This window comes from Henckelia pumila, chromosome 3 (assembly GCF_033568475.1).
Source record: "Henckelia pumila isolate YLH828 chromosome 3, ASM3356847v2, whole genome shotgun sequence".
Taxonomy (NCBI): domain Eukaryota; kingdom Viridiplantae; phylum Streptophyta; class Magnoliopsida; order Lamiales; family Gesneriaceae; genus Henckelia; species Henckelia pumila.
Window position 1 is genome coordinate 109,848,783 of NC_133122.1, and position 16,482 is coordinate 109,865,264.

A 16,482-nucleotide genomic window follows, 5' to 3' on the forward strand; every position below is an offset into this window, starting at 1 on the left:
CTTAATAACGTGACGAAATGAAACGAGTGCCTAAGGTGGCAAAATGGAATTATTCCATATTTCTCTTTTTATCCACAAAGGACCCACGACTTATATATGGTTCGTGATAGGATCAAATTTTGAACACGGTGATACGATTTTAGGACAACTGGACAGAAAAGCACCGAATCTACCGGACCCTAATATTTATTTCTCAACCCTGGTTAGATTTTAGACGTTGCTAGCTAACCCCGGTTACTTCATCTAATCTTTCTCCTCCCTCTTTTTGCTCTCTCAGATCTGTTCATCCCTGAATAGTCATGCCCTAAAATTCAGAATATATTTTGATTTTCCTTTCAATTTCTTGTTTCATGAATAATTTTTTCACACCGTACAATTGAGTTTTGGTTTTGTTGTTTCTACGTATGGAGACTCAGAGAGTGGTGGATTTTCCTCACAGAAGCATGGATAAACGACCTCGAAAGCGGCCTTGTTTGGCATGGGATATGCCACCTGTTATCCCGCCTCCTGCTCCTCCGAAGGTCTGATTTTCAACTGCGTCGAGTTTTAATTTTGCGGAATGTACTGTGTGTGAAATGTGTGTAGCTTGAATTTTGTTTGTTTGATTTTGGTTTGGCTTTTATCTTTTTAGGTGTTTTTTTACTGTCATTTTTCTTACTGATTGAATTGAATTTTAAGAGATTCGCATTTGCTATGTTCAGTTCAAGGGATTAACACGTTTCTTGCTGTGTGATTGTGAATGAGCTGATCTCAATTAGTTCTAAAACTTTTTTCTGAGTTAAGTGCATTCTTCCTTTAATTATGTTTAAAGTGTTTAATGGTAAATTAGATAACTGAATAAAATTGCTGCACCTGAATTAATTTTTTCATTTACCTGCATGAGGATTTGAAGGTTTGAGTTCGAGGTATTAATTTACATTTGTGTTGGTTCATGTTTATTTTATTTTTGTTAAATTTGCATAACACTCTGCACTAGGTAAAGCAAGAAACCAAAACTGGATTTTCATGGAAATTATTATCAGTGAATGGGAAGTGGAAAGAAAATTGTTGAAGCTAGCGGGGGAGGATGATTGTTACGTTAGTTTGATGTCCAGGAGCACGCATGTTGTGCATGTGCTTGAATAAGTTGAAAATATATTCATTATTCTCTTCCTGTGAAAATTGAGTTCTGTTCTTCTGCAGATTTTTCCATCTGTATACTGTGCCCAAGAGTTTGGGACAGTCCCTAACTATGGGTATTCCTCAATCTACTATAAGGGGGTTTCTGGGAATGGATCTCCACCTTGGAGACCTGATGACAAAGATGGGCATTATGTTTTTGCCATTGGGGAGAACTTGACTTCTCGTTGTAAGTCTACCTGGATGTTTGAGGCCGTTTCATTTCGAGATACATTATTATGGAATAACTTTGATGAAAATTTAATTGCGATCTTTATGGTGTTTCCTATACTGAAATCTATATTTGGATACACGTATTGCTTGAATTTTTGAAACCATGGGTTTTTAAGTGTTTTGCTTACCTTTTCATCATATTTGTCTACATTAGAAAGTAGCAATTTATCATTCTATCATAAGGTGTAGACCCATTCCAAAGTTTATAAATTATTTCTTTAAAAAAATTGCTACACGCGTGGATAGGATCGATAATTATTGCTATTGAGTTAAATACCTTCAGAACTCTTCCCATGTGGCTATGGTGGTCGGAGAAAAGTTTGTGTGCTTGCTGTAGTTAAAGTCTAACTTTTCATGTTCATGTCATGTGGTGAAAAGCTTTGCATGCATGTTCTATTTTTAACCCCACTCAAGACTCAATTATCTAAATTAATCACAATTCACAAGTAGAACCTTGTCTCATAACTCATGTAAAATCATAGTTTGACAAGTTAGAAAAAATCAACATAAAATGCCTAAAATAATTAAAAAAATTGAAAATTAAAGAAATTGAAAATGAATTAATTACTGAAGCCATTAAGAGAAATTGGGATTCGCAGACAGATACTTGCTTAGATATCCGTGTTTGTAATTTATTGTATTAATGGTCTATCATTTAACATGAGTATAGATCCCCATTCCGGTCCCTAAATTCGAATAATCAATTTTTATGTAAAGATGGTGATTGTAAATTATGGTGAGGTATCATTTATGACGTCTCCAAATGTGAAAACAATCTCAGGATTTGTAATGAATTAAATCAAAAAGAGATACAGCTAATATTTTGAAATCACCAGCTTATATAGAATTAGTACAATAAAACATTTTTTGAGGAAATACATAGAGTTTAAGTGAATACTTTCAATAAAAAAAAAGTGAATACTTACTTTTGATGCATTAAATGACATTTTCTTTAATTTTGCACAAAAAAACCTATATAATTATCGGGCGATAAAAAATTCTTGGGGTATTTATGTCGCCACCAATTATAATACTGGTGTGATGACATCTAGTATGTTTGCTTATACATATGGCGTATTTATCATATAAATGGCGTAAAAGTGAGTAGTAAAATTGCAACTTGTGGTAAATAGTCTTAATTTTTTCCCTACATATTTACAGATAGAAAGGTGTGAAATGTATTTTGTTCTCATAATGCATGATTTGTTACTTTAGGTTGCAGTGATGATAATTTTTTATCTTAAACTATCAAAGAATCCCAAAACCACGGGAATGTGTTGGCAGTGTTTTAAAAAGCGAAAAAAATGTGAGGGCTAAGCGTAAAATGTGAATAAAAAGCTATAATTTGGGCAAATGGAGAGAAAAAAACGGTCGACCTCATTAAGTGTAAAAAAAGTGAGTTTTTGGATAAAATTTAAATTACCTTTTGAAATTTTAAATATTAAATATCGAATAGCATAAAAAAATTTTACCAAAAAAAAAAACTAAACGTAAATATCTTTCATCCTTCGTCCGAAAAACAAAACCCCAAAGGCGCAAATCCTTCTCTTACCTTACCCCCAACCCCAAATAATCTATGCTTGGCGATTGCGACACCACTTGACCCGCGACAGCTTACAAAGAAGCTAGCCAAAATACCTTAGAACTTGAGTTCAGCATAAATTTATTCATTTATTGTTAAATTTATCATTATCGTGTGTTATTTAGTCTATTGATTGATTTGGTATAATTAAAATTACAATGAAACTTAACAACGCTTTTTTACGCTTGAGCTCGCACTAAACCCTCATAAGCTTATAAAGTTTGATCACGATGTTTCGTCACGCTTCGTGCTTTTAAAACATTGTTCATATGTAGAGAAAAGAAGATTACCTTTTGATTGATTCGGGAGGAGTGATTGCTTAATCCATTCTCCGTTTGAACTTTTTCTTTTGTTCCTGCATTTTTGCTAATGACATTGTTTAGAAACCTTTGGAATATCAGAGCCCGAAATCGATCTTCCAGTTTTCCATGGGAATACGTTTCCATTTCTAATTCCTTTGAACAAAGTATTGTGGGTTGCTCTTTTTTAATGTTTGATGACATGAACTCCAGTGTTTAGAATTGGAAAAATTTAATCTCAATGATCTCTTAAAATTTCTGAACTCAATTTTCCAAGATCCATGATTTGTGTGGATGTGCCTCTGTAGTTAAGTGACTACTGGCTATTAAAGACTTGGATTTCTATAATTAGAGATTATATAGTGAAGTGTTTGTCCTATTTGCACATAAGTCCTTCGTTTTGTTTCGTTCAATTAGCTGAATATTACATATCGTGGCTGCAAGGTTGTATCTGATTCTTCATTCATATCTGGGTATTACTCCTCTGGTGCTCATCCTTTTGCTTCCATATGACTATCTAAAACAAAGTTGACACGTACATATTTTAGTTTTTTAAAACGTAAATTACGATTTTTCTGTGTTATGCACCAAACTAATTTCTTTTCCCGCAAAATGAGAGGAGAGAGAGGGAAGGTTTTAATAAAATATTACTGGTCAACCAGTTGCGAACAAAGCACACTCTCTGAATATTGCAGTTTCGAAGGTGCGGTAGAACACACCAACACTGTCAAATAAATTTAACTTTTTATTAACTGATAATTGGGCATATTTGAACCCTTAATTCGGTCATGTTACAGTTGTGTACGACGTACGTTTGTATCTGTTTTATGCCTGTGGTCTTTGATGTTAACATTTTATTTTTGTGATACATTTATTTTATATTTCTTTTCTCTGATATGTCTCCAACCCTCTTGTATTTCTCATTTGCAGACAGGATTCTGAGCAAAATGGGAGAAGGTTAGTATTTCTTGGTTGATGGTTCATCCCATTTAACCAAAAACGGAAGACATTTATCTTGAATTATTTATTTATCACGTAGCAATCAGGTCTATTTGGTTATCTGGCATAATCTTTTACCATTTAATCTGTTGAATCGAGTGCAGGAACTTTTGGACAAGTTCTCGAATGTCTGGACAATGACAGGAAAGAGATTGTTGCAATTAAAGTTGTCCGTTCAATTCAAAAGTACCGGGAAGCTGCCATGATTGAGATTGATGTTTTGCAGAAACTCGCGAAGCATGATATCTGTGGCACACGGTAAGATTCTGGTTTCATTGCCTTAAATTTTCTGCTCTAGAAAATTGAAGAGATTTTAGTGTAAGTTGTTTCATTCTTTGCAGTTGTGTGCAAATACGGAATTGGTTTGACTATCGTAATCATATTTGTATTGTAAGTACTCATTGTAATTTATGATTTGCTTAAATTTGATTGGGTAAGATGTTCGTTGATACCCAAATATTCTGTGAGTTAAAACTTGCAGATGAATTTAAATGGTTTTAACAGGTATTTGAGAAGCTTGGTCCAAGCTTATATGATTTTCTACGCAAAAACAGCTATCGTTCATTTCCCATTGATCTTGTTCGGGAGTTTGGCAGACAACTTTTGGAATCTGTGGCATGTGTGTGAACATATCTTTGCAACATAAATCTCTTTTTTTTTATGCTTGAATTTTCTGTATGCTCGTTCAATTTTGTTTTCACTGTACTGCCATTAATTTTCATCCTGACATTGAACCCCCCCCAGAGACAATACATTCTGATCTCACTTATCGTTCTTCTCCTTCCAGTTATGCATGATCTTCGCCTGATTCACACTGATCTAAAACCTGAAAACATTCTTCTTGTGTCCTCGGAATATATCAAGGTGCCAGACTATAAGGTAATCATTTATAAACATATCTCCCGATACGTATTCTTGCTAAGTTTTTTCCTTCGTCTCATTTTGAGCTAACTGTTTCTCGTAAGTGTCAAGTTCTTTTACTCTATTGTTTTGATGTTATAAGGACTTATTTGGTACTTAACTGAATGGCATTTTCAGGTTAAGAAATAACCTTAAAAAATGATTGATTATGAATGAATGTGTTGATCACGATATTGGTTTCTTTCCTAATTTGTACCTTTTTGGCTGCATTCTGAACTGCTTGATGCTTTGATATAGTTATTAATTGTTTGCACACGTATATTCTTTTTTAAATTTTCCCATTGATTCATTGAACCAGTGCAAATCTGCTTCCGTATTTGAGACCTTTTAAGTTTGATGATTGAAATGTAAATTCTGTTGTCTGATATTTTGTCTTCTTCTCTCTCGTGTATGAAGTTTCTTTTGAGAATTGAGTTTTACTAAAACTGGTATATTTCCTACATTGATTGATATGTTTGTACTCTCGGATTCTATAATTGACAGTTTGATATCAAGTTCTGATTCCTAATACTAGATGCTTATCTTTTCACCTGTGTTGAAGTTTCTATCAAGATCCGGAAAAGATGGTTCCTATTTCAAAAACCTGCCGAAGTCAAGTGCTATAAAGCTTATTGATTTCGGTAGCACTACATTTGAAGATCAGGATCACAGCTATGTGGTGTCAACGCGTCATTACCGAGCTCCAGAAGTTATTTTGGGTAATTTGCAGATCTTACCATATTTTGCATTTTACTTTCAGATTTCTTCTGTCTTGGTTTCAGTTGGTGACCCTTATCATATTTTCACTAGGCCTTGGATGGAACTATCCTTGTGATATGTGGAGCGTAGGTTGCATACTTGTGGAACTCTGCTCTGTAAGTAATAGTCATATGTGCGCATATGTCACATCACCTTCTTGGGTTAAATGTTCCTCTTCATGGTCATGAGTTCTCACCCTGATGGTTATCTGATTACACAATTTTCTGTGCTTGTAAATTGTAATGTATAATCTGCTTACAGCCCAGTGATTTTTAGGCCACCTTTTTTAATGGTTCATGGACTTCATTCTGGCATAATATGAGTTGATCTACATTAAACATGCCTTTTAAGAGAGCCTTTGGTGGCCGTACTCCTATATCCACCCTGACTCTGCAAATCTGTATTAGGGAGAGGCACTTTTCCAGACCCATGAGAACTTGGAGCATCTCGCGATGATGGAAAAGGTGTTGGGGCCACTGCCTCAACAAATGATTATGCGAGCCGAGTAAGTAATATCTCTTTTATGGATTAAACATACTATCACTGTGTGAGGTAGGCTAAACATCGTCTTCGCACAGTCGCCGTGCTGAAAAATACTTCAGAAGGGGTGCGAGGTTGGATTGGCCCGAGGGTGCAACCTCCAGGGAAAGTATAAAGGCAGTTTGGAAACTACCCCGACTTCAGGTACTTATTAATCCACTGTGTAGTTGAGGTTATTCTTGTTTGAACGTTATCCCCGTTCATTGTATGATATTTTCTTCTCCATTTTCTGCTGTGCACACCAGAATCTTATCATGCAGCATGTTGACCACTCTGCTGGAGATCTGATCGATCTTTTGCAAGGGCTTTTACGGTACGACCCTTCGGAACGACTCAAAGCAAGAGAAGCTCTGGGACACCCATTTTTGAGGAGGGATCCTAGAAGGTTCGGATACTCTTTATAGCTGTAAAAATGAATGGAACTACATCTGAAGGAAACGGGATGTGGGTTGAGATTGCAGCTAATATTTTGGCTGCTTGGCCCCGCCGACTTCAAATTCGCTAACTACATTCCTTGTGTTGTAAAGTAAACCACATTTCAGGTTGGTTTGTTTTATGTTTTTGCATTTTTTCACTGTTATTCTTGGTTGTGATTGTTTATATTTGATACAGTTTGGAAATTTATATATATGCATTACCGTAATTCATTTTGATTGTGTATCGTTTCTAGTTAGTAACTTTTTCTCCATTTATTGAAAAATTTTATATTTACTTCCATTAATCTTGATTGATTTGTTATATCTTCTCGAAAAGTTATTCCAACACAAGGAGCTTTCAATTGGTGCCTGAAGATGAAAAGAATTTGATTTTGGATATTTGTTAGGTGTAAGTTATAGGTAGTGTTCGTAAATATTTTTTATAAAGTGATTATGAGCTTTTTGTTCTCTAAAATTTTACTCTCGAAGGAAATATCGGGCCCTATATGAATTCATGTGTCTCGCGATTGTTCGAGGGATCCAACTGTGGATTCGCTAGAGCGTGGTCCAACCTCTAGGATGTCTAGGGTCTGATTTCGCATGACTAGCGATCTATTTTGTAAAATTCCCAATTTTTTATTTTTATTTTTTTGAGCAGAAAAATTCCCAAAATTTTAATGATTATAAATTTTACATAAAATTGGAAAGATATCCTCGTTCCGGTGAGTGATTCTCTCATCTGATGGGCACATTTCTCCCTTGTCTTGTCACATGAAATCAATCTTCTAAAAAAATGTTCGGTAGGCGGGCGGGCGATTCACCGTTTAGCCGGCTAGGTGAGGCTTATGCGATTTTTTTTAAAGCTTATATATGGCCGCTTAGGCGATTTTTTTAAAAGCCTATATAATAAATACTTTGGAATATTAATGAGTTTTATTATAAAATATAATATTTATGTCATATGTTTTTTAGTTTTTGTACGTAACCCTCATAAAATTTTAATAATAATAATAATAATATGGATATTAATATATATCATGTCTTCAAACGCAACATTAAATTTAATTTTTTGCAGGGCTTTTTTTCATGTGCTTCTTCGTTCTTTCTGTCACGTCCCAGGTCCGCGCTTGTGTGACTGCACACAATGGGTCCCTATAGCAGCTACTTCGTATTCGTCCTCGTTTTACGAAAATGATTAACCCAAGTTGCAATAAAAGTTCATTGTAGCTTATTTTAAACTCATTTTAAACATAGCGATGTCCTCGTCGCGACCTGACCTTCGATCCACAAGCACCGAAAATCTAGAGGTAACTCAAATTGCTATAGAAGTTCATTGTAGCCCATTTTAAACTCATTTTAAACATCTCGACGTACTTCGCGACCTGATCTTCGATCCACCAGCACCGGAAATCTAGAGATGGCTCTTACAGGTTCAAGAGGTGGCTTCCGTCATGTAGCACTTTGCCCCGCATAACACTTATTTCTCGGGGTCTGCCGGCTGGTTACCGTCTCTGATACCATTTTGTCACGCCCCGGGCCCAGGCCCGCGTCTGCGCGACTGCACACAATGGGCCCTTATAGCAACTACTTCGTATTCGTCCTCGCTTTACGAAAATGATTAACTCAAGTTGCTATAGAAGTCTATTGTAGCACATTTTAAACTCATTTTAAACATTTCATTTTTCTAATGTGGGACGGGGGTCTCACACTTTCTGTGTTTGTTTCTCGCGTCGTTGCATCTCTCTATTTTAGTTTTTGATTTAATTTTTTTTTTAATAAAAATATTAACCGCCTAAACGGATTTTTGTCCACCTAGGCGGATTTCTGCCCGCTTACGTAGGTGAGAGATTAGGTGGCGACGCCTAGAAAAAAAAACGAGGCGGTGGGCAACTACTTAACGCCTAGACGACCGTCTTTTAGAACACTGTTTGGCTTAGGTATTGCCTTTTAGAACACTGCTTGAACTAGATATTGCTTTTTGAAGATAATCCGAATGAGCAAGTTGTAGTATTGTACCATAAAAACACACAAGAAAGAGAAAGCTGAAGCTAGAAAAGAAGTTTTGGACTGTTTTACCCTACTCCGAATCAGAGATGCAATATTTCTTTTGAATAATGTAGCAAATTTTTAAAATTTGGTCATAGGTTGTCCTTTGTCCTTCTCTTTGCTTGGTTTGCCCCTCCACTACTAAATGGATTTTGTTATTTTTCCAGAAAAAAATATTTCAACCAATTACACGTTTTGAATAAAGGGTTTTAAATATAAGTGTTTTGTTTCACATTAGTTAATATTTTTACATTCAATTCAATAATTACAAACAAAAATTATATTATTATAATTATAATTATCACAGAAATTTTGATGAAAAGATCTTATTTGTTTGTTTCGTGACATGAAATTTTTACTGAATCTGTCAAATAAACCTAATAAATATCAACTTGGCCTCATGATATTGACACTATTATATTATATTATAATAATAGGTATTAGTAGCACCTGTTGCAGTTAGACCTGGCCAAGGGCCGGGTCAAACCCGGACCCGACCCAAAATCGGCCCGTGGTCAACGGGCTGGTTAACCGGGTCAACGGGTTTGACCCATACTGGCCGGTTCGATCACGGTTTTTTATTATGAAACCCGTCGACCCGACAGGTCTGCCCCGGGGCCGACCCGGCGGGTTGGCCTGGGTCAACCGGCGGGTCGGCCTATTTTTAAATAATATAATTATTATTTTGTTAAAACTTTAAAAAATATTATATAATATATTTATTTAATACCGACAGATGTTGAATTTGAACCAAATACCAACTGGTATTGAGACAACACTCTTGTCACTAGGTCAAGAGATCATTTAGTATTACAATGTGATTGAAAATAATTAAATGCAATAAATTTTGTATACAAGATGTTTAAATTGAAATGTAATATATTTTTTATTGATATAGATATAGTTTTTAATATAAGATGTTGAAATTTGAAATATAATTTATTTTTTATTGAATAAATGTTAATATTATAAGATGTTAAAAGTTTAAATGTATGTATTTTTTATTTAATAAATTATATATTTTTTTATTGAGATAATGAAATATTTTATAGAATTTTGAAAAGTTCAAATGTAATTTTTTTTTTTAAAAAAAAAAAATTTAAAAAAAACAAAAGTTGACCCGGACTCGAAACCGACGGTTAACTGACCTGAACCGGAATCGTCAGTTTACCAACCCGGACCGAAACCAGCCAAGGACGGGCTAGTTAAGGGTTGGTAAAATACCAACCCGGACCCGACCCGTGGACATGTCTAGTTGCAGTCAATCGATGATTAATAATCAGATATGATGATATTAGACCAGTCATTCATCTTTTCTATGGGGTCTATTTGCACGTGAATGGAAACTATTTGATTTGAAACGAGGAACCTGAAAAATATATTGAAATGGTTTTATTTTTTTTTTTATTTTTTTTTTTGTGTTTGAGATCCATTATATATATACTAGTATTCTGATGTAAGCGTTGCGTGTTCGTATAATCTATTGTTTTAACGAAAACAAAAAATAAAAAAAAAATTGTAAAAATTTAAAAATACAAAAAATATAACATTTTCCTAAAAAAATATTCACGAAACATAATAAATATATCAATTTTATAAACTGAGTGACATTTTTGTAAATAAAAACATCAAACGACACAAAGTAAGTGTCAATTTGGTAAATAATAAAACATCTAATGACTAAAAAAGAAAAAGCCATATAAAATGTATAGAAATGTAAACGAACCGAACTGTTCGCGAGTTATTCGGAGCTAGGCTCGGTAAAAATCTCGTTCGAGATCGTTTGTTAAATTTATCGAGCCGATCCCGAGCTTGATTTCGAGCTCGACAATTTTAACGAGCCGAGCTTGAATTTAAGGATGTTCGGATCTTGAGCTCGCTAATATGTTCTTAAAGAAGCTCGAGAACAGGATCTCAGACTTGTGTAGGAGGCTCGCCGGCTCGAACTCGAGCTCGGCTCGTTTAGGTGACTAGCAAGCTTGCTCGATCTCGGCTCGTTTAGGTGTCTCATGAATATGTTCATTTAATTTATATGTCTTGCAAGCCCGAATTTGGTTCGTTTATCTAGTTTGAGTTTGATTCTTATATATATTCGTGAATATGCTATATGGATTTGAGCAAGATCATATATTGGCGGATCGTATCACATGTAATGCATATATCTCGTTAAAAAAAGAATATATTTTATTTAAAAAATATTATAAAATAAATGTAAATTTTTTTGAAATTTAAAAATTATATATATTGTGAGGTCCAAAAATTCACATAACTTGCTCACGAGTAATTATATAATTAGCATTGAAAATTTTATGTTCAATAGTCTAGATTATGTGATTTTATGCAAAAATGTTACTTTTAATGTTTTTCAGGTATGTGTTAATTTTGGTGACCAAGGGAGTCGAGACTATTCTATGAACGATGTTTAATCAATTTTAAGTCAAGCGTGTTTTACATAGATTTTTATTTTAAAGTTTCAAATATGTATTTGTGTAGCTTTTTATTTTAAATTTGAGCATGACATTTAATTTTAAAAGTTTAGAGGGAGTTGTGAGTATTTTAAGTTGTCGGGTCAACTTTCGGCTCAAGTATTTACTACAAATTGAGTGTCAAGTTTTTCTCCCAATTCCCTCAGTTTCACGCAACCTCCTCCCTCTCCCCTAACATTCACTTTTTCTAAAAATTTGCATACTTTTGAATTAATAAGATTCGTCGTTCGTGTGATGGCTAGATCGTTCTCAACGTCCGGATTTCTCCCTACCCACGAAAGAAAGAAAAGTTTTAAATTATTTTGAAACTATCATTCGAGGATATACGTATTTTGATATGAAAAACCTGCATGTTGATGTTTATGTAATGTATATTACATGAATTTTAAGAGATTTTGAAGAGCATGATATAGAACTGTGAAACGTGAATCGTTCTTGATGTTTTGTCTAAAGATTTTTTAGATTTGATTAGAAAAGATGTGTGAATCTGAGAATTTTTTATGACATCGCGAGGGATGCCACATATATATATTATAATAATTAAACCACACAATAAATTTTTATATACTCGTGAACTAAGCATAGGTAGTGTTGAATTTCTTTAAGGGTAAATGCTCGATACTTAGGTTTAGAATTTTTAGTAGGGAGCTTCAAATTTTATTTGAAAGGTATAAAGAGAACCAAAACTTGCATTTTGAGTTTATTAATTATTTGATCTTGTGATAAAATTCTTGAAATGATGAATATGATTGTGTACTATGCAACATAAAAGATTGCTGATAAATGCTATTTATTGCACTTCTTTTTCATCTATTTTACTTGGATTTTTGTTGATTTTTGAGCGGTATTATGTATTTTGTTGCTGTTTTTGTCGTTTTTAGGAGGCGAGAAAATAATGAGATTTTATGGCACGTATTGGAGTGGAAAGGAACCAGAAAAAAAAGTGTGATGGAAAGTGAAAAGGAAAGCGAAAGAAAAATCTGCAGAAAAAATTCCAGCCGGCCCAGTGCACACGCCACTTTAGCATTGCAACGCTAGCACTAGCACCCCAATGCCACACCTACAGCGCCTCTGCGCCACTCTTCACCAAAAAAAAGGGCCGAAATCAGCCCAGGAGGCGCACCCACGTAGATTTTGTAGCGTCGCGACTCTAAATGGATGAAGTATTTTTGGAAGTTTGGACTCTTGATTTTAAAAGAGATTAGCTTTCAGATTTATCTAGGGTTTCTACACAGAAAAAGAAGGCGGCTACACACAGAGAAAAAGGAAGAACGACGAAAGTTGAATATTTGGAAAAAGAAGGAGATTTCATCGATCCGCGGACGGAGAACGCGACCTTTAATTTACCTTTGTTCTAATTTTTTTCTTTCTTAGATTTTTATCGGGATGAATTATTTTCAGAACATGTTTGATTATTTTATTGAATTCATCATGAACTAATCTTCTCATCTAGAAGAATGATGTAGTTTGACTGATACCATGTTTTTGATATTTTGATTTATATATTAAAATTATTTGTTTTTTATTTATGTTTTCCTGATTGATTGATTCAATTAATTGACCACTAATTGAATTGTTAAATTTATTCAAAATCTGACACTCAGGAGAGGAGATTAATACGACCATAGGAAGATATATCATCAGTCTTTATAGAGTTCAGAAGGTCTATAACGCAGTGAAGTCATTAGAAAATTCATGTGCTATTTACCGAATTTGAAATATGATTTTAGTAGGAATATTGAAATCAATATCGGATACGAATTTCTATTTGTCACTTGGGAAAGGAAATAAAAAATATCTGTAGTAGTCCGGTCCCATTTTACAAGATTAATTTGGTTAAACATGTTTAGAAATAGTAAAACATAATTAATAGATTTTAATTATATCAAACGGACCAAGAAATCGGATCCAGAATGTCCAAAAATGATTAATGGGTTTTGTGAGAACTCGGTTCTAAATAACTAATCTCGGATTAAACAATAAATAAGCATACAAGATCCAAGACCAAAGCAATAAAAGAAGAAGAGGATTTATTTTTTTAAAAAGACATGTCCGGACCCCGTGCACACATTCGTGCATTTAATCAAGGCACACACGGTCCCCGTGCACACATCCGTGTCCAGGTCCGTGCCTAATCAATGCACTAAAAACTGATGTTTTTGTCCAACTAAACGAACCCTTACACAAAAAGGGCACGGGGTCCGTGCATGCACAAAAAAAAGGGTTCTGAAACATCGAGAGGGCACAGACTCTTACACAAAAAGGGCACGGGGTGCGTGCTCTGCTACACCAGAAAACTTTAAGGAATTTAACAGCAGAACATGCATTCCAATCTCAATTCAAATCCATTATTTCATCATACAACATGCATAAATCTAGGGGTGACAAATTTTATATAAATCCAGACCTGTCCCAATTCCCAACCCGATCCCGTCCCGAAATTTTTTCGACCCGAGTGGTCGGGATTTTTCCTGACCCGATTAATTTCGGGATCCGGATCGGGATAGGCTACTCTTCACGACGGGATTCCCGACCCGACCCAAATATAAAATTAATATTTTGTTAATAATATTTTTTTTTAAATTTGATGTTTTAATATTAATGTTTTTATAATTATATACCATATAATTTTTTTATATTTATCTTTTTTAATATTAACATTGAGTTAAAATTTTTATTTTGTTTTTTTTATTATTATGAATAATTATATGTTTTTTTTATTAATTAAGTAGTTGTTTTAGTTTATTTGTAATGTACTAAAAAAATATTTTTAGTTTTTTAATGGTTATATATAAAGAAATTTTAATTTATTTTTAATGTATTAAAAAATTGTTTGATTTTTTTCATAATTTTTTTTTAAAAAATATTTTCATAGAATTTTTTTTTAAATATATTATTCGGGATTACCCTCTCCCGACCCGACGGGATCCCGAACATTCGGGTCCCGACACTTTTCGGGTACGGGATCGGGAGAAAAAAAATATCCCAATTTTTATCGGGACGGGAATCGGGTAAGGGGGTTACGGGACGGGTCCCGACCGATTCCACCCCTACATAAATCCAATAAAAGGTAGTTCTAAAGTTATACAATCTCAAACTAGTAGAACATGCTTCAATAACTTATTCAAAACAATACAACAACACGAGTTCGAATACAATCTAAGTTCGATTACAAATTCCACTTCTAAACACCAAGTCTCACTTCTAACCGACTCAACCCTAAGTCATGCTGCCTCTGACTTGGTCATGCTCCATCTATTGCCAATAACAGATACAAAGACAAGACAACAGCTAGATAATCCGATGAGAATAATATTCCCAGTAAAAGAGACAAAACATGCGTATCAAATAATATATCGAACACGATATATGAAACAGCCAGACAAGGATTTCAATAGCATGTCAATAACTCCAAATCAAAATGCATAAAATGCAATGCATGTCTTTAAATTAGGATTATCAAGTCTGGATAATCACAAGGTAAAGGTTCTCTTCTCTCAATTGGGATCTCAAGGACAAAACATCACCAACACACCGACTCTCCCGATCGAGGTGGACGGTACATATTTTACCCCTCTAGACTCTGGACACCTATAGAGAGTGTTTCTCGACAATTAGTAAAAAAATCTGCTAACCAATGTCACTGAACTATAGTTCACAAAACATCTAACTCCTCTGCGCCTCTCTTGCCCGTAAAACAAAGGAATATGGCTCAATATGAATGCAATGCAAATCATAAAAATATCAAACACATAGTTCAAGTAAAAACAAGTATGTGATTTCTCTGGAACACTCGAATCAAGTCGGATTCGAGTTAATCGTTCCATTCAAGACCAAGTCGTCTTATACCTCTTCTTTGATTGACGTAGCTGCAATCCAGGCAATCTACAAGCACAAAAGGCTCAATCAAACTTCATTCGTTTCAAGTCAAAGAATAAAGTAACCTCAATACCAACCTTGATCAATTCTTCAACGATTCGAATTCTATCAAGTTCGTCCACGATCTATAACTGAATTTGATAGGAGATAAAAAAATAATTTCAATGTCAATCCATCCAATTCAAACCCTTCAAACTCAATTCCAACTCCTAAATCCAAAATCTCATAAAAAAATCGATTGATATTCCAAAACTCAAACTGGCGGCATAACGGCTATAAACTGATCAAACCGGAAATACAGACAACAGTATAATATGGATATCAAATCAAATCAATGCTAATACAACAATAACAATCCAATTCCAACAAATCACAAAATCCTCATTTTCGAAATTTGCTTCCAAAAATCATAACAAATCCGAACGACGCTCTAATTCAAAACCGACTGAGAATAAACGATCAGAACTTTGTAAAGAACAACATAACCGAAACTCAATCGATTCTAACAACCTCCGAAAATCCAAGTTTAGCTGATCGAAGAAAAACTAACGATAGAACGAAGATCTCGCAGCCGTGATCGCTAATCTGCTTTCAGAAATAAATTCTAACAAACGGATCGAGCTCGGGAAAAATTCTGGAAGCTTGGGAGGCGTTAATGGAGGATGGAGGCATGAGAAAGGGAGGAAGGAAGAAGAAAATGGAGTGAAGAAGTCAACTCCCCTTATAAATATCTAACAATTTCCATTTTTGCATTTAAGTCCATGAAGTTTCCAAAAATTGCAAAATAGTCCCTAATCAAAATCAATTCGGCCCTCAACTTCTATAATCTCTGATTATCTCAAATAAAGTCAATTAAGATAAATTTGGGGCTTTACAATTCTCCCGCTCTAAGAATAGATTTCGTCCTCGAAATCAAAACGGTTCAATCTCATAAGAACGAGATAGAGTCAAAACTTCAATAAAGATTCTTCTCTCAGGACTAACTCTGAATTTGCTGCTCCAAACAAACTCTGTTCTTCTAATTGCTTCTTCTAATCCAAATTGGATCAACTGTACAAACACAACTGAATCGGTTTGGCTATGGAGCTGCTAATCTGTTCGGTCAAAACTCTGAATTAATCGTCTCAAACAAACCTTCGACTCATCAAACTATGTCTCCTCATCAAAAGAAAATATGTGAATTC

General features: G+C 34.4%; 1 protein-coding gene across 2 annotated transcripts; it reads left to right on the forward strand.

Annotated features, from left to right (window-relative positions):
• Positions 1-217: 217 nt before the first annotated feature.
• LOC140887166 (serine/threonine-protein kinase AFC1) lies at positions 218-7,131 on the forward strand. Of its 2 annotated transcripts, XM_073294239.1 has the most exons (12): positions 219-521; positions 1,183-1,348; positions 4,204-4,230; positions 4,377-4,530; positions 4,614-4,662; positions 4,777-4,891; positions 5,060-5,151; positions 5,735-5,891; positions 5,983-6,047; positions 6,339-6,436; positions 6,510-6,615; positions 6,717-7,130. In XM_073294239.1, the coding sequence occupies exons 1-12, from the start codon at positions 405-407 to the stop codon at positions 6,873-6,875; spliced, it is 1,305 nt and encodes a 434-aa protein (XP_073150340.1). In that variant the 5' UTR covers positions 219-404; the 3' UTR covers positions 6,876-7,130. The 2 variants fall into 2 exon arrangements, with proteins under 2 accessions (XP_073150341.1, XP_073150340.1); XM_073294240.1 differs by lacking the exon at positions 1,183-1,348 and having other exon boundaries at positions 218-521; positions 6,717-7,131.
• Positions 7,132-16,482: the final 9,351 nt, after the last annotated feature.

Coding starts and splice junctions, on each gene's coding strand:
- LOC140887166 (XM_073294239.1), top strand. CDS start 405: ATGGAGACTCAGAGAGTGGTGGATTTTCCTCACAGAAGCATGGATAAA. Junction 4,231..4,376: donor TCTGAGCAAAATGGGAGAAG/GTTAGTATTTCT, acceptor AATCGAGTGCAG/GAACTTTTGGACAAGTTCTC. Junction 6,048..6,338: donor TACTTGTGGAACTCTGCTCT/GTAAGTAATAGT, acceptor AATCTGTATTAG/GGAGAGGCACTTTTCCAGAC.